The sequence below is a fragment of the Apis cerana genome, linkage group LG16 (assembly GCF_029169275.1).
Source record: "Apis cerana isolate GH-2021 linkage group LG16, AcerK_1.0, whole genome shotgun sequence".
NCBI lineage: Eukaryota > Metazoa > Arthropoda > Insecta > Hymenoptera > Apidae > Apis > Apis cerana.
Window position 1 is genome coordinate 1,863,506 of NC_083867.1, and position 19,866 is coordinate 1,883,371.

Here is a 19,866-nt window from a genome sequence, read left to right on the forward strand (position 1 = left end):
TAGTCCTATCCATAAGTCACTTTTTAATTTTAAACATGAATTTATAAACTATTAATAAACTATTGCTTAACATTAATTTTTGAATTTATTAATATCGTAATTATAAACATAATATAAAAATTTGTAAACTATATTTAAATTAAAATTATATTTTATTTTTCAGGAATCAGAAAAATTATTATGTTTAAAACTCATTTATTACTTATAAAATTGTATATTTTTTAAGGAAGAAATGATATGAATAAGAAAAAAACATATTGAATATATTAAAAAAATGATGAAATTATATTTATTTTATATAATTATATTATAATATGTTCAATCATATCTAAATAAAAATTATTATTAGTTCATATATGATGATAATAGATTTTATTGTAATTATTTTTTCAAATTTATTTATATTTATATATTTATTAATAGGTAAATATATTTATATTTATTTATCTTGTAATTATAATTCATAGTTCATAGTTCAAAATTATTTTTTCAAACCACACTTTTCAAGTTATGTTTATTTTTTTTTTATTCATTTTTTAATTATTATATTTAATATTTCTTCAAGAATAATAATATAAAATTTTTTGTTATACAAAAAAATATATATATATATTATAAATATAAATGTATATATATGTATATATTAAAAAGTATTATTTTTTAATATAATAATTGAATGAGTTAAATTTCTAATATTTATTATTATATTTATCAATGAAATACATAAGAAAGTTATAATTAGAATATCTATTTATCTATCTATCAATAGCCTGAATCACATGATATATGTATAATGATACGAATATCATCACACCATGTATATTTAATCTCACTTTCTTTGTTGCATCTTTGTCATCTTGTAATCTTGAAAGTAATACTAAATTATATTTAGTTAGCAATAAGATTGTTTAAGAAAACTATTTATAATATTATAATTACTTGAAAAAAAATTTGTTTTATTTTACTATCTCATTCATAAGTATATTTATTTAATTAGCATTATTATTGCTAATGTATTAAAATAAATTTATATTAAAATATTAAGAAATTTATATTAATATATATTATTTCCTCATAATACGGTTAATTAATACCAACATCATATTTCATAATTATAATTTTCATTTCTTCATATTATGAAATATATACTCAAGTATTAAGTGACTTATGGATGAATGTAGTTCATAAATATATTTGTTTAATTAAATAAAAAGTACCTCCTCGGCACTTGTAAGCAATTTGCGCCGATGAAATCGAGGACTACCAAGGAAGGAGTTCTTGATAGTATTGAGCCTTGATCGCCAGTGATGAGCACCTGAACCGGCGCCAGTGTGGGGAGAGCCTGGCGGTGTAACACCGACCGCAACTACTGCGAAACGGACTATTCTTTATCTGTGTCACTTTTTATTCCTTTCGTTACGAATCAGGGATAACGTGATAATTTCTTCTTATTATCAAACGAAAAAAATTATCACGTTTAAAATGAGTTTTTAAATAAAATTTTTTTTAAGATTTTAAATAAAGATATTATAGAACTATCTATATTATGGATGATGTGATGATCTATTAAAATAAGAAGGACAAGAAATCATGGATCATTATAGTACGAAATATCGGCTTTTTGATTTCTAAGATAAGATTTTTGAAATAGATAAATAAATATTTTTATGTCTTGGAGAATTTTTATTTTTTTAAAATGATATTTCAAATATTGTATATTAAACTCATACAAATATTATTTTGAAATGAGAATATAAGAAAATGATAATTTCATAATATTATCAAATATATTTTGTATATAATATAATATATCATTTCATGTAATTTCAACATCTAGAATATTTCATATGTTTTTGGAAATATTAAAAAATGTTTCAGATAGAAAAATCGTTTCGAGGAGAGCATGATATAATATAATTACCATATAACTTGGAAAATTATTAATTTTGAAGATAATTAAATATCTCTTTTTATTTTAAATTAATAGTTTTTAATTAAATTGATTCAGTATAAATGACAATATTACAGAAAATAATGTTACATCTATTTATGCATTAAAAAATATATAATTCTGTTTAAAGAAACAAATTTAACCTTCATATAATCTTCACGCATTTACCCCTGAAAAAATTAATTAATCTACATTATGTCGCGTTTTTCTTCAAAACCATTCAATTTTTCTCTGAAAAAATTTTTTTTTAATATTTTCAAAAAACAGACTTATAAAAAATAATGATATGTTCGTTTACTTTTTTCAAATTATTTTTCTATCGATATAAATATTAATATTAATTTTTCCTAAAGCATTTATACACGTCAATTTAACTGCTCTCGTATTCTCAATGTTAATTAGCTTTCAGCAAAGTAAATTGGTTATTTCCGCGAAAAAAGATGGACAAGCAACGATTCAACATGTCGCATTGTTTCGAACAAAAGGACGTTTCTTCGGCTCGTTTCATTTTCAAACAGAGGGAAGAGAAAAAAGAAGAAAAGAGAGAGAGAGAGAGAGAGAGAGAGAGAGAGAGAGAGAGAGAGAAGAATCGAGTATTCCACGCGAACGACGATGGATGCATGCGTATCTCTAGCCGTGTCACATCTCTTTAACAATGATTCGTGTATGCTCGTTATGCGCCGCGAGGTCACTTGCATTTTTTAAAAACCGTTACTAACCCTTTCTGGCAAAATGAAAACGCGACACTCAGACATCGACAAGGAGCCCCGATGCCCGAAGAACCTTTTGTGCGCCCCGTATAAACACTCTGGACATTTACGCCCTCTTTTCAACTACTTTTGTTCACGATTTATAACAATGAATTCCTCTTATAACACGATTAATATGTATTGCAAAATATAAGATATTTGAAATGATTATTTTCTATTTCTATTCTATCAAATAGAATTGTTAATTTAAATATATATATATATATATATATTATCGTTCAAAATAAATATTCAAACATTGATTATTCTATATAAAATGTAATTTAAATTTTGTTAAAAAAAAGATTTTGTTAGGCAATTTTTTACAATTATTATTTTTTCTCTTATAATTGCATTAATCTCACGAATAATACAAAAGTATCGTATATAAAATTTATTTTATATATTAATAAAATTTATTTTTATGCAAAAATTATTTTGAGACCGATCTCATTGTTTAAGATGTATGTTGTATATTAGAAAAAAACATGGAAAGAAATTATCAGAGAAATAATAAAGAAATATTAGTATGCAAACAATAATATTTAAATTATATATTTCATTAATTAATATATTTCATTATATTGGTAAGCAAATAATAATTTAAGTTAGTAATTCTGAAATAAGTAATTTTGAATGTGAAATATTATATAATCCTTAACAAAATAATAAAGATTAATTTTAATTATAATATTAGATGTTTAAGTAACATTTATTTATATTATAGATTTCATAAGTTTATGAATATTTTTGAACGACAGTGTACAACTGTTCACGAAAGTTTTCGAATTATTGTATCCATCATTATTATAAATTTATTCTGATTTACAATAGAATATTACAAAAAAAGATTTAAACTTTACGAATGTATGATTAAATATCTTTCATTTGCATCATCTGTTATTATTATTTTATACAACATAAATATTATATAATTACTAATTTTTTCTTTTTCTTTCATTTTTGTATCCTTTTTCTTTTTTTTTGTTGTCATCATATTTAATTATAATTTTTAATTAATATTATATTTTTGTAATATAATTTTTAATCTTATAATTTTGTTTTAGGTATTTTTCACAAATTAAATATAAGGATAAAATAATTAAAAATAATAAATGAATTTGAAAATAAAAAAATTAGAATGAATTAATTTAGCAATTAATTAATCAAATTGGATTTCTCATAATCCAATTAATTTAATTTGATTTATTATAATAGTAATTAATATAATTAATTATGTTAAGAAGAGAATGTGATAAAATATTTTACGAATTACAAATACGAAAATTAGTGTGTCTCTCATTAATACTGAATAAAAAATTATTAAAATTATGATTTCGTTATTTCATAACGTTATACTGAAATATTTGTTGTAATATTTGTTGTATTTGTAATACTTGATATTATTCTTTTTATATAAAATTTATGACATGATAATTTCTAGATAGAAATTTGGCATTTTTATTAAACAGCACATAAATGCTTTGAACATATAATTAGTTTTAAGAGGACTTATAGTCGATTATATTCATAAAATGCAATCTAAAGAGCACTTTGGAAGAATGGATTATTCATTGAAGTAATGTAATCTCATGAAAATATCGATTTTCTAAAATTAAATAGGAAAGTTTATATGTCATTAAAATCTAAACTAAACTAAACTTTTGTTTCTATATTAATGGAAAATAGTTTATAAAATTGAATTATTCAAGGTTTGTTCAAAACATTTGAACGTTAATATTAATTTCTGATTTATTTTCATTTGACCGAGTTTTTCATATTAATTAATAATTTTTGGTAATAATGAAATAAAAAAAAATTTTCTAGGATTGATGAGCCATTTAACAAAGATTAGAATCTGAAGATTTTTGAATAATTTGAAGAATTAGATAAAACGCAATTTGATTAATTATTAAGATTATGATTAATTTGTTTGAAAATTATAAACAATTAATCATGATTACTGATTTTTTAATAAAATTTAATGAAATAATTATTAATCTTTATGTACTTTCATAATATTTATAATTATCTAAAATTAATCAATAATATATTTGAATAATAACATATAATTATTATAAATAAAATTTATAAATAAAAAAATGCATTTGAAATAATAATGTTTGTAAATAATATTTAGTTATCAAATAAAATAACAAATATCGTTATCAATATATCATTTTCCAAACACATTATTATGTAAATAATATTCAAAATAAATTAATATATGAAAAATAAAATAAAAAATTCTTTAATTTAATTATTATTCTATCTAATTAATTATTTGAATTATTTGAATAATTATTTGATAACGTCCCATTCTAATTTATCATTGTTGCATTTCCATTTTTCCATTCTTTCCGAAGAGACAAACTTTATTACATGTTCAATTGTATCTAATATATAACACACAAGGATAAAAGATTTTCTTTAAAACGATGAAACAATTCGAACTCGGCGATTTAAAATTAATTAGAAAAAGAATAAAAAAGAAAATTAGATATATAAGCTCACCCTGCTGGACATCGTTTATTTCTATTCCCACATTGGGTAGAGCAGCGACAGGAGCGACGACTGGCGGCGTAGTAGTATTTCCGTTGCCCGCGGCGGTTGTCACTGTTGACAACCTGTGAGGGCTTCCTGTCTGGCCTAGATGCGAGGTTGGAGGAGTTCTGTGAGGACTGAGCAGTCCTGCGACAGCATTCGAGCCGTGCAATGGCGAGCTGCCTGGTGTTGATGCGTGGGAATGTGACGCATGTGTGTGACATCCGGTGCTTGGTGAACGACGCGCGTGATGTCTGGTACTGGAAAAAAGAAATTCGTTCAAAGTTTGTTTCAACAGTTTTAGGAGAAGAGGAAAATGGTAATACAGAATATGTCTGGAAAGTAACAAGTTTCATTTCAAGTTTTTATCATAATGCCGGCTGTTTGTGGCATTTTGTAGGTTATGTATTCATATACATTTATGAATTTTTCATAAGTATATAATATCAAAATTGGGAAATTTGATTATAGATTAATAATTAAAAATTCAATCTTCATCAATTGGATAATTGAATAACGATTATTATTAAAATTCTTTTTGTAAAATTAATATTTTATATGAGAGTTAATTCGAACGTTTTTAAACGATTTCGAATTTTTTTCATATTGTCAATTTTGATTATGGCCAAAAGTCGAGACAGTTGATGATAAAATAGAAAGATATATTCGTGATTCGTCAAATATTAATACTTTTAATGAAATAAAAATTTTTATTATTGATTATTTATTTCAAAAATTTTCATATAATTATTCTTTTTATTAATGATTATAATGATTAACTACTGATCGACGATTAATTTTATTATTTAATAATTTACGATTAATTTTATAGATTAATTAAAGTTTTAATTAGAAATTAAAAAATATAAGTAATTATAATATATAATTATGATAATTGTGCTATTAAATAAAAACAATGAGAAACATACATATTTGAAAGCCATGATTTGAGCCAGATTATATCATTTCACGAATTTGATATTCTATTGATCTCTATGCGGTCAATTTGCTTGTCAATGATGTTTAAGATACGATTTTAATCGAATAAAAGCGGATTATCCGTATAAAACTCTCACGTGATGGAGAGTTAAATAGGGAAACAGAAAAAAAGGTAGAGAAAGTACGCGTGATACATGCGATTGTACATGCGATGCATTCAAATGGAGAGATCAATCATGGTCACGCAAGTTGTGAAGTTGAACGAAGCTTGGAATTAAATTGTATTTTTTAAAAGATACAACATTTTTTTTTATTTTTATGTGTTTTGATAGTTTTCAATAAATATTTAAAAAATAATAATTTTAAAAATCTATAAATGTAAAATTATGATATTTTATGAATTATTGCATTTTTTAATCGGTAGTATTTATCGATAGTTTGATTAAGTATTGATTAAATATTTATTTAATTTTTTTCTATTTTTAATATTTATTTAATATTTATATTAATCAGATTTTTAAATTTGCTAAATTTAGATTTTGGATTGAAATTAGTAATGTTTGAGATTTATTTTAATTGAATTTATTTTATTTAAATTTATTACAAAAATATTCTATTTCTTTTCTTTTTTTTTATTTACAGGCCGGTTAATTTTTGCATTTATCTATGTACTTAGAGTATGAATATATATAAAATTCTCAAGATTTATTATTATGTTTCATTAAAAAACACTGTAAATATTTACTAATTTATTTGAATAAAATTTTAAATTAACAAAACAATATTAGCAATAGGTTTAAGAATAAAATATTTGAGATTTATTTTCTTCTTTAAATTATTCTTCAATAGGTAGATACTATTCTGAGAATAATTTCTATTTTCAATCAATATTCATTAATGAAAAATAACTCTTGATAGTTTTATTTTCAAATATATTATATATATATTTTAATGCTTGATATAAAAAAATTTGATTTTTTCAATTTTACCTCGACTGTCTTCTGGGTGTTAAAGGTGAACCATGGCTAATTTCGCCAAGATTCAAAGCTGTGCTACCATTCACACGACAGGTGTCCACTCGTTTCCTCGGTGGATCTGCTTCCAATTGTCCTGCAGAACCTCTTATACCTCCTCTCATTACTTCCAGTTCATCCTCGCAAGCTGGTCTTCTCCGTTTTCTCTCCAATAGTAGAAAGTATATTACCTTTTCTGTGTTATGACTGTATCAAAAAAACTTTTAGTTAGAACTGAATTGAATTAGTTAAAATCTGATTTTTTTTTAAGATATACTGTTTTCTTTAGCTAATATTTCTTATCTAAGATTCAATCTTGAGTAATAATATTCCAAATAAAAAATAAAAATATTTGTATAAAATTATATTTTTAATTGTAATTAAATATAATTAATTTATGCAATTACAAATTTATGCAAATTTTAAATATTATTTAAAATAATTGAATTTAATAAATTATGTTATATTAATGTAAATAATAATTTATTATTATAATGATTAAAATATCATTTAATTTCATTAACTTTATTTTTTCCTTTTTCTCATTTTACTTTATTTTAAATAAATATTTCCCATTCACGAATTTATTACCATAATCGTAAAATAAATTTTATCAAATATTATTTCATTGTATTAAAATTCTCTATTATTTCAATAATAATTTCCAATATTTTTTATTTTATTTGACCTAACATTGTCTAGATCTTAACAAAATTCATATAAATTTTCTAACTTCACTTGAAATGTAAAACCTAGGTGTATATCTTATAAATATTGCAACATATAAAAAATTTGAAAAATATAAAAATATTAGATAGAATTTTTCAATCAAGAATAACAATATATAAAATTCTATATATAAAATACATTTCAAAGTATAAAGTAATTATTTATTAATTATTTATTATTCAAGAAAGAGCATCTTCTTTTTATTCATACTCTTAACTCTTATTTGCTGCTCTATCGCATCGTTCAATAAATGTTTAAATTTCTTTTCTAAGAAAATAAAGTTAAACGAGAATCAAATGGAAATGAAACGAGAATTGGATAGATAACTTGGTAACTCTTCCTTAGTTAGTTTACGCCATTGTATCAGCTTACTTCGGGCTGAGAAGTTCTTGGATGAGTTTATCCCGTTCCTTGAAGCAGCCCAGGCTCGCGATTGCTTGCAACACGTCCGGATCGATTGCCTCCACGGACGGAATAACATGCGTCTGCACCACGTCCATCATCGACAGCTCTAGTTCCAACTCTCCCTTGCCTGCCGCCGTCACCCACACGTGCCTGTTTATCTCCGCCAGCTGAGAAAATTTGAAATTATGATTTATCTTCTCCATTCTATTGATTATGGTTATGGAGTGGAATTGATAGGGGAGAGATGATGATAGTGAATGAGATATTTTTCTGTTAAAATGAAATTGAAAAAAATTTGACAATCATTTGTTAATTAGAAAGATCCATTAGAAAGATTAATTATTTTATTTTATAATGCATTTTGAATATTTATAAAAAAATATCCTCTGATCTTGATGATTTTTTTAAATATGTTGTTAAATTCATCATCTTGAATTGTGTTGTAAAAATTTTAATTTCCATTGTTTATTAAAAATTTATTAGGAAAAAGTTATTCCTTGAAACAAGTTAGATCAGTCCAGTTTTAATTATTCATTTATAAACACTAGATTCGAATATTTTCTTATATAAATTTAAAATTCAACATAACGTATATAAAATTAATAAAACTTTTGAAAATAATTGTATTAAAGGAACAAACAATCTTCCATCAATATTAAAAATTATGATTAATAAATATAATTATAAAAAATAAACTTATTAAGTAATAACAATCACTTAAATGTATTATATTATATATTATATTAAAAGAATTCATTTTATCTGCAATAAATTAAATATACAATGACAACTGATGATATGATACCACTACTATTATTATATTAATATTACATCCTATATTAAATAATAAATAATAAATTTAACATTTTTACAATCAAGAAAGCACTGGACGAAATTTCACAGTTATTGAAAAGAATATCTTACCGTAAGTCTCTTGTCCGGGTCGACTTCGATCATCCCTTTAAGCAGATTTTGACACTCGGGCGGCACAAAGTGGGGTATGTAAAACACGCCTCGTTTCACTTTCTCTAATAATTTTCTTAAATTGTCGTCGTCGAAGGGCAACGCGCCTACCAGAAGCGCATAAAGTATTACTCCACACGACCAGACGTCCGCCTTTCTCCCATCGTATTTCTCACCCTGGAAACGCGCAATTATTCCTTATTTTTCTCCCCCTTTTAATTAAATCTCCGACCAACTGACTTCTCCCTTCACGTTTAAAAACCGTTATTGTTCTTCAGTTATTAAAAGTTGTTATTAAAGTTTTGCTTGTTTTATATGGTCAAACGTCAAAGCAATTAAAATTGAAAAAAACTTCAAAATTTCTCTATGACATTTTCTAATGCGAAAGATTAAAACAGCGGTGCATAATGAACAGTTGCAGAAACATACATTAGTGGATATAATAAAAATCTTTCTCATTTTTCAAATATCATATTAATTAAGTAATAATTTGAAGATTCATGATGAAGGTATTGAAAGAATTGAAGAAAAACTCGTAATTCAAAACGTGTGAGAAATACGATAAAAGTTGATTCATTTTAATAATCGAAAGATTTTTTGGTGATGGATATGAATAAATACAAAAGATAATTTAAAAACGACAAATAATGAAATGAAATCCAAAATGATTGTGAAAACACTTGAATACTTATATTGAACTATGCGAAAGAAAAATTGGATATATAAAAAAACTTTTTACATTTTTAAAAAAAATTCATGATGCAATCATACACATCAATCGCTATGAAATAAAAAATTCCTGTAACACACATATTGCATCATTGAAAAGATGTACTATGCTGCATCTTCATTGAAGCAACAATAAGGAATATTTTTGTTTATTGAAAAACACTTTATTGCTAAATATTTTTCTTTATATTTCTATTGCTAGCAACAAATAAATCGCTGTTTATTGTTTGTTTTTTTTATTTAAAGAGATAAAAATTAAAAAAGAAAGAAGCACGTGATAATTTGTAGCAACAAAAACAATGCTTATTCAGTATTTAATGTTACTCAAAACGACATTGTTACTATCGACAGATCGATTAATATAAAAAATATAAAAATTACTATATTATTTGATATATCTTTGTTAATAAGATACATTAACTTTTCATATAATAAGATTTATCCTCTAAAGTAAATATTAGAGATGCTTTTGAATAGATCTGTATGCAAGCTTATGAAGTTCTGAAAGTATATCTGTTGATAGATCATGCTTCAATGCAATTATAAGTTACATGATTTTCTGACGATTTAAATTTAATTGAACACTTTTTCTCTTTTTGCTAACTACTAATAAATATATAACATCATATTATAGTTTGCAAAAAACAAGTTGTTAATTGAAATATATTACTTATTATACACAAATAATAGATAGAAATATTTATTTTTAATATTTATCTTTAAATTTGAAATAAATCTTGCCCAAATTTAAACCGAAAGAAATTTATAGAACTTACTCGAATAACTTCAGGGCAAGCGTAATGAGGAGAACCACAGCTAGTTTCTAGCATGGACCCGGCAGGTTGCAGCGACGCCATTCCAAAATCCGCTATTTTAATGTTATTCTTCTCGTCCAACAACAAATTTTCAGGCTTCAAGTCTCTGTGACTGGAAGTGAGAAACGATTATCGAGAATTAGCCACCTACGTTAGTAAGTCTACATAGCTTATCGTAGCTTAGGGTGAGCTAATTTAAATGATCGATCGAAGCCAATGTTACAGGGTATCCCTCCAGTGAAATTAGGTCCGTTTCTCAATTTATTCGATTGTTGGGGTAGGTCACCCCAACTAGACCTTTCGGAACCCTTTGCGTTTCTACGCTGCTCGTTTTTCTCTTGTTATCGAGTTAAATGCGGTGCGAAATTGACCGGAAGGAATTTAGCATCATTGTTGAATTGTATATAGAGTGTTTAGATGACGAAATACGTGGAGAATTTAAAAGATGATTTTAGAGATTAAAGTGAATAAATAAGTTTAATATTATGGTATTAATAAATATCTGTTGATAGCTGTCAAATAAATGAAAAAAAAATATTCATATAAAAATATTTTATATAAATATATTATTTATATACATTGTGATGATGTATATATTAAATTTTTAGCTTCAATTTTTCAAGTTTATTTAAAAATCACTTTGCATTTTTTAAATGATATATCATATTTTTCTCATATAAGGAAGGAGCAAAAGAAGATGAATTTTAAAAATATAAAAAAAAATTTTTAATTTGATAAATTTTTTAAAAAAATGATTAAAAAATATATATTAAATTGTCAAAAATTAGGAAAAAAACGCTAAATTGTATATTTATTAAAAATAATTTAAATTTTCAAATATAATGAATATGAAAATGCAATGAAAAAATAGAACAATAGTTAAAAAATGTCTAACCAAAAGTCTTAGATAAACATTCATTATTATAAATTTACAAAAAAATAAATATTATTTTTAAAATATTTTGTATAATATTTTGTGATGTTTTCATATTTATACATTTACTTTTTATTATACATGTTCATATTGAAATTTTTAATTATATTAATATATCCAACAAGATTTTAATTTTTTCATTTCTATTCTAACAAAAAAATATTTATCAAATTATTTTCTTTATTATTTATTTCATTATTATATATTTCATAGTATTTATTTCATACAAAACTTCATAATGATTTTCGTAAGATTTTTATACATTTGATATTTAATACTATTCTATATTTCAAAACATACAATTATTTTTAATGAATTTCGTATGTTGTGTTTAATTAAAAAATTTTTTTTGCTAAGAATTGTGAAAATTTAATTTTTTATTAGATAAACAATACATGAAGTAATTTTATCTCTATTTTGTTTCATTCAATACAAAATTAAATTGCTTGTAATTTGAAAAATAAGCTTTAACAGATATCTTTATATACAAACTTTTATATTTATTTGAGTTTTTAGAATCATTCTTTAAACTTTTTATTTACTTTTCCTAAATATTTTATGAGATAATCCAAAAGTTCAACAAGACTCAACAATTAATGATTCCTGAAGTAATTTCAAGCAATTTTTTCGTTTTCAAAAATTTTCGTTTCAACTTTCTTAATAAGTTATTAAAACAGAATTGTCGCATTGTAATGATAGTGTTGGGTATATATTACTAGCGAGTTCGAACAAACAAATAGAAACAAGTTCAAGAATCATCAATTAAGTCTTATTAATTTTAGAACATTTTGTATATCCTTTTCATTTTAAATTATTTGAAATTATTTGAATTGATTTGAAATTTTCGCATTTAAATGCGTTTTAAAAGTCAATTTATTCTGTAGAAACTTTATAAATCAGTTTTTCGTAATGTAGCTTATTTGTTTATTCGTTATGTTTATTTGATTTCATATCTCGGGAATTACTTCTATTATTAGATTTTATTTATATTGAATCCGATGAAATAAACAATGATATATTATTTATGATATATACAAAATAATATATTTCTTTAATTATTCAGATTCTTCTTTGTCTTTTAGTAAAATTAGATTCATATAAATATTAAAAAAACGGATATTTTTTTAATAGTATTTTATTATTGTAAGATAGAAGTGAATAAATATGGCTTATGTAATTGTTTCTATAACTTATAATGAAATGTAAAATTGACATAAAAAAATGAATTATCGTAATATTAATTTTTTTTAACATTTATATGATCTTGGCTTAAATGTTATTTCTACTAGATTTAAACTTTAATGAAAAAAAGTGAAAGCTTTATTTATTATTTTGAAAAATAATTAAAATTATATATTTATTTGATTAGTTTGAAATGATTATATGTTATTTGAATAGACAAATGATTTTTTCTTAGATTATTATTTTATTTTTAAATGAAATAATTTTCTATTTTATTTATTTTTTGAATAATTTTAAATAATTTTATAAATACTATCTAAATAATTTTATTGTTTTAGAATTATCACAATATATTTTTTTAATGAAGCAAAAATTTGAAATTAGAATTTTAAAAGCAAATATGATTGCATTGTAAAAATTCTTAGATTGGAAGTTAAATAAAAAATTTACAATAATCATAATAAAAATTAATTTATTTAAATAAAAAATTTATTTATACAGATGAAGTAAAATTATTTTATAAAGTTAAAATAGTAAAATATTTAAAATAATTCATTATTAAAAATTATTATTTTATTTTAAAAATGTAAAATCGAATTCATTTTCTATGCGCATTATCGACAAAAATGAAATGAGGTTAGAATTTCATATCCCTAGAATATATTACAAATAAATACGTATAGTATTACATTAATTTTATATTCATATTATTAAAATAATTAACATTATATATATTAAAATAATTAAACATTAAAATAATCTGAAATTACTCACCATATACTATGACTATGACAAAAATCTAACGCAGAGATAATTTGTCGAAAAAATCTCCTCGCTTCCTTTGGCGTTAGTCTACCCTTTTTCACTAAATAGTCGAAAAGTTCTCCACCCGAAACGTGTTCCAGAACAAGATATCTGAAATGAGCAAGTGGAATTTCAACGTTACATTCATACTTTTCCAAGCGTATATTCACTTCTCTATAAGTAATGGGTATCCTGCGAGTAAAATACTTTTGTTCTAGCGTGTAGATGTCGCTACTTTCTCTCTCCCTAGCTGAGTTACGAAATACTCTTTTTTTGAAACGGTTGAATTAAAGTTCAGTGACATCTCGAGCTTGATGAAACTCGAGCGGACCCCAGAATTTCTCTCGACTTCATTCAAAGAAAAATTCATGAAAAATTCCACTTTTTTCTTCTTTTCTCTTTCTTTCTAATTTTAAATACTCACAGATATTTCTTGTTCTCATATACATCCGAGAGGCCGAGTACGTGAGGATGGTCGATCAGTTTCATAATAGCGATCTCTCGTTCCACTTTCATCAGCACGGATTCCGACAATTTTTCTCGATTAATGATCTTGATTGCCACCTTCTTGCCCAACACGCAGTGGACCCCAAGCTTAACCAATCCTGAAACAAGCAACAACATTGTGATTAATTCGATTAATTATTTTTTTGTCGATAAAATTAATTCTATTTATATGCTTTTATATTAATATTACAATTGTATTCCATATTTACATTTTAATTGCTTCTGAAGCAATAGATATAAACCGAAATGAATATAAAATAATATATAACGTAATATAGAATGTTGATATAAGTGCATGCAATGAAAACATGACAATGAGAACATACTTCTAAATATATTTATAAAATTCTTAATTTTTAAAAATGTTATTTTTCTATTTTTTAAATATATTATGGAATTCAATCTTTTTTTCTTTGTATATGCACTTTCAAGATTATTTTTAAATAATAAACAATTAATCGGGCAATTAATCTAATTAATTCTAAAAAAGAGGAGTCATTAAAAGTAATGAGGACACAATTTTCAGATTTTTTTTTTGCAATGGAAATTAATTGTTTTTATTGTTTTATTGCCTTTAATATTTGTTGTCATTTTTTATTTGAATTTTTTATGAATATTCATTATAGATAAAAGAAAAATCTATATCTTTTATTAAAAAAATTTTTTGTTATAATAATAATATTAATATAACTTTCGATTTTATATATTTATTTTCTGATAAACTTAGAAATTATGGAAATGAAATATTTGAAAAATAATCATTAAGATAATATATTATTATTTTAATAATTATTGAATTAATCATTATTTAAAATATATATATTAATTTATTTGAATAGATAAATAATTCTACAAATTTCTACATTATTTCATGTTATTTGGTAAAATAATTTTTTATTTTATATTTCTATTTTCTTTTTCAATTTATATAAATAACTTATTATATTAACATTATCAATTACATTAGAAATATATATATCTTGCATTGTCTCATACATACAAACATTGACATATATTTGTCAATAGCTGTAATGAGTCAATTACGCTTTCAATTGCTATAATGGTAGATTTATCATGATATGAATATCCTTCTAATGAACTGTTTAAAGCGAGAACAATTCTAGCATTAATTATGATTACCTTTTAAATAAATTATAAATTTATTATATAATTTGGTAATTTATTGTATGATTAGAATTAAAATTAATTTATTCAAAGAAAATAATCTTATTATAATCTATATGATAAATATAATATCTGAATGTAATACAATTTTATATGTAATACAAAATTATTTAAATAAAATATTAAGAAAGAACGATTTATTTATATCTCACAAGAAATACAAGTATACCTAACCTATTTTTATGCAGTACTTATTTACACGATTCATAGTGTAATTATGTAATTTTTTTACTAGATATATGTTTCTTATATCATTTATAATATAAAAATAATAAAATAAAAATTTAAAATTTATTATTTCACATTATTTGTTATCTTATTTTAAAAATAAAGTGTGTAATATTTTCTATTGAAATGCATCAGAAAAATCGTCAATAATGATGTTCCGATTTGTTTACAATTTTATTTCGAACGATAGTATTTTGCGAATGAAATAATGGGATATGATACACGAATGATATAATTTATTTTTGATAATCTTACTAGAAAAAAATCTGAAAAACTACTGAATAAGATCACAATTTCTTATGTAAGTTCGATCCTATCAGCGCGATCATTCTTTGTTAATTTCATTTTTGATAATTTCTTCTTTGCCTATAAATTTTTCTAGGGATAAAATTGAGTAATATAATATTTTATAAAGATTTATTGTTTATTATTTAATATTTAAAAAATTTCTTTAAAATTACAAATTTTTTCTAACAATAATATTTAAATTGTAATTTTTTCTCCATGAGATAAAATAATAATAATTTTTGTAAAATATATTAGAGATATTAGATTATATTAAAAATTGATTTTTTATAGATTTATGACAAAGAACATCATTTTTTAGTTAACTTTCTATGGTATTTATAAATACAAAAACAATCTGAATGTATTTTTGTATTTAATTTCATATAGAATTTGATAACGAAAAAAACAAATTTTTTTAGGAATTTTTTAGGTCATTTTATATTTTTTAATAAAAGTTCTTTTTATAATATAATGAAAAAATAAAAAAGAACAATTTAATAAATGAAATAATTGATATATACACATATATATCTATATTTATATTGTTTTCATTACATCATATATATGTATATATATATATATTATATTTATATTTCTATATTATTTTTAAATAATTGATATACAAATTTATTTTCTAATTAGAACGCATTATACTTATTTCTTTTATTCTATAATTTAAAAAAAATTTTAAATAAAATAATTTTATATAATTTAAAATGTTACTATTATAAAACTTTTTAAAAAGTATATTAGTCTTTTCTTAATTTTATTATATAATTTTTTCTATAAATTAATATAATTTTATTATATATATTTCTAAAACATATATTGCTATATTAAAATATTATTTTGATTTTAAAGTTTCAAAAGATTCTCGTCACAAAACTTGATGAGATAATTAAAGTAAGTTAGAAAAAAGGAATTGGAAATATAAATTATTTTTTGAGATATTAATGAAAAATTTTCAATATTATACATTGAATTCTACCTGAATACAAACATGATTAATACTATCTTCATTTAGAAGTTGTCCTCATTAAATGTTTAATAATCGATTTTAATATTTATAGGAGATATTTATAGCCTCCCTTCTTTTGAATTCTAATCTAACAATATCCATTATGAAATCGCTTTCATTCAAAGCGTGCTCAAAAATAATAGTAATTGTAAGAGACATTTGATAAGTCAAATGTATGTATTTAATTTTTTGAAAATGAATTTTTCGAAAACGATTATTGGTTTATATATATATAGATTATACATATATATATTTTATAAATATTGAAGTTGATATAACTAAATTTATCAATTAGTCAATATTCGACAACGACGATTATAATAAAAATTATTGTATATTAGTAACATCTGAATAAGCATAATATTTAATGTATCAGCATTTATATTTTCAAATAATCTTTTATCAATATCTCAGAAATTAATAAATACTCAAAGTTAAAATTTTAAATCTAAACTTTTTCTCTTCTACTACTCCTCCAAATTTATTTTAATCAACTTTCAATATCATTTCTTTATTTTTGTATAAAAAATAAAAAAATACACTTATTTTCATTTAACAATGTCATTTTTATCCTGATCTTTGTACTACTTGTATATATAATAGTAAAAGCAATTTCTAAGATTACGTTTCGAACGACAAATAGCATTGGAAATGGATATACGATCCTTTTTTCGAGGTTAGGTGTCGAAGACGATGTCGGGAATATGTATGTGTACATACTACTACCGTGATAGGTAAACATAGAGGTTTTACTTGAGTGGTTTCGAGTTGCTTCCACTTGGAAAATGACGGAAAGTTTTCAAGCAAAGACTTCGTGTCAAGCCTTACTAACGTAAGTTAGTATACTTCATCATTCGATTCTTAATCTCTACCTAATTCTATAGAGTGGAATGAAAAAATTATATTAAAACTATAATTTTTTTTAATAATGAAAAAAATTGTTTCTAAATTTATAGATTTATTTACAGAAAGATAAATTAGTTTTTGAAAAATTTTAGGAATACTACAAAGATTTTGAAATTTTTATTTTTATATTTTTTCTGTTAGTTTTATATTATAAATTTATTAGTATTTCAATAAAACGAAAATAGTGAGTAAATTAATAAATTATAGATTTTTATGCAAATACATATTTTCATATGTATTTTGTATATTTTATATTTAGAAATATAAATGAATATATTATACTTATATTTTTTTCTCATATTGATTTTATTTATGTGATAAACATTGTAAACAAAAAATCATATTTCGATTATGATGCAATATTGGAAAATTGAAAAAAATTTTAAATTATTTGTAGCTCTATAATATTGAAGCAATATATGCATAAAAGCAACAATAATTTGAATAATATCAATTTATCAAGAAACTATATGAGAAAATGATTTTTTTATAATATTATTTTTGTAAATATTTTTGTTAAATTAAAATTACTGATATTTCGCGAATATTTTATAATTCGACATATATTTTTAAATAATATGATATACGTTTTGCTTATCAAAAGTTTAGAACATTTTAATTTACTTTAGAATAGATAATTGCACTTTACAAATTAGAAAAATTGTGAAATTTTTTAATTTTCTAACTTTAATTTCTAATTTTCTTTAATCACTTTTCAAATCTAATCCAACTTTTTCCATCCAAAATTACTTTACACGATGAGAAAAAATTATGCGCTGAAAATAAAGACATAAATTGGTCGAATTGAAAAATTTATAATATTTTAAGTAAAATTAATTATTTCAAATAAAATAATTTGTAGTATTACTCAAATTCACATTTTTAATAATTTTTGTTCGCGAATGTAAATTATGAATAGCAAAAGAAATTATATTTTATTTCGATTATTTACCATTGCCTTTCTTGAAAACTTGTAAAAGACAACGTGATTAATAATTCTTTCGGAAAAGTTAAAGTCAAATTGAGTTGAAAAGTAGTTGATAAAAAGAAAAATCTCATCGAATATTATCGTAAATTTTAATTGAAAATATCCATTTCATCCTTTTCGTAAATTGGACGACAAATTTACATTGAATCGCGCGCATTTTCCTGTAGGAAACTAGGATATTTTAACGATTCGATGTGTTTGGGTTAGATTCTGAAATATTTCCAATATATAGAATTGGGTCGTGTATTTCTCGTTTAATATCATGTAACATCATGTCGAGCCGCTGTCATCGTGTAATTGGACACGATTCTTGATACTGCACAGTGTCTGGGAAAAATTAAAAATATGAAAAAAATTTTAAAAACGTATTTTTTTGTTAAATAGATAAATATATATTTTAATTATAACGACTCATTAAGTTCTAATCAATAAGTTTCTTCAATTGAAAATTGTTCAATTTTTTTGAAACGAAAATGATTGTAAAATTATTCGAAAAATATTCTGAAATATTCTAAAGAAATTTATATTCATAATTTCAAATATCAATAATTACGTCAGTATATTTCTGTCGTCAACTTGCGATTAGTTCTTTATCGGTCTTAATAAGCTTGAAATATGTTGTACAAGGTTTCATTTTGAGCAAATTTTTCTGTAACATATAATAACAACAATCAACTTTAGTTTTTGATTTATTCACAAAAAATTTTTTGGTATTTGTATCATTGAATTCTATCAATAAATATATGCTGTTATTTAAGGAAAGTTGATGATCATATGTACGAATGAATTTATTGAAAATTTATTTCTTTATAAATTTGAATTTTTTTAATTTCGTTTATGATGTATATATATGTACATATAAAATATAAAAAAAATAAAATATAAAAAAAATAAATAGTATATATATATATATATATTATATAAGTATATAAATTAGAAAGAATATCTTAAATTCTCCCATAATATCTTATTTTCTGAATTTCCTTTGG

General features: G+C 22.3%; 1 protein-coding gene across 5 annotated transcripts in view; it reads right to left on the minus strand.

Annotated features, from left to right (window-relative positions):
- The window catches only part of LOC108000463 (serine/threonine-protein kinase BRSK2), a 57,582-nt gene that overhangs the window by 16,739 nt on the left and 20,977 nt on the right, over positions 1-19,866 (minus strand). For 3 of the 5 annotated variants that reach the window (XM_062086328.1, XM_062086327.1, XM_062086325.1), the window contains exons 2-9: positions 14,182-14,362; positions 13,728-13,868; positions 10,799-10,949; positions 9,255-9,470; positions 8,298-8,497; positions 7,173-7,403; positions 5,215-5,504; positions 1,218-1,369 (exon numbers count right to left, since the gene is read on the minus strand). In XM_062086328.1, coding sequence (XP_061942312.1) covers positions 1,218-1,369; positions 5,215-5,504; positions 7,173-7,403; positions 8,298-8,497; positions 9,255-9,470; positions 10,799-10,949; positions 13,728-13,868; positions 14,182-14,362 — 1,562 coding nt within the window. The remainder of the gene's footprint in view (positions 1-1,217; positions 1,370-5,214; positions 5,505-7,172; positions 7,404-8,297; positions 8,498-9,254; positions 9,471-10,798; positions 10,950-13,727; positions 13,869-14,181; positions 14,363-19,866) is intronic. The other 2 variants (XM_062086329.1, XM_062086326.1) reach the window with 1 other exon arrangement.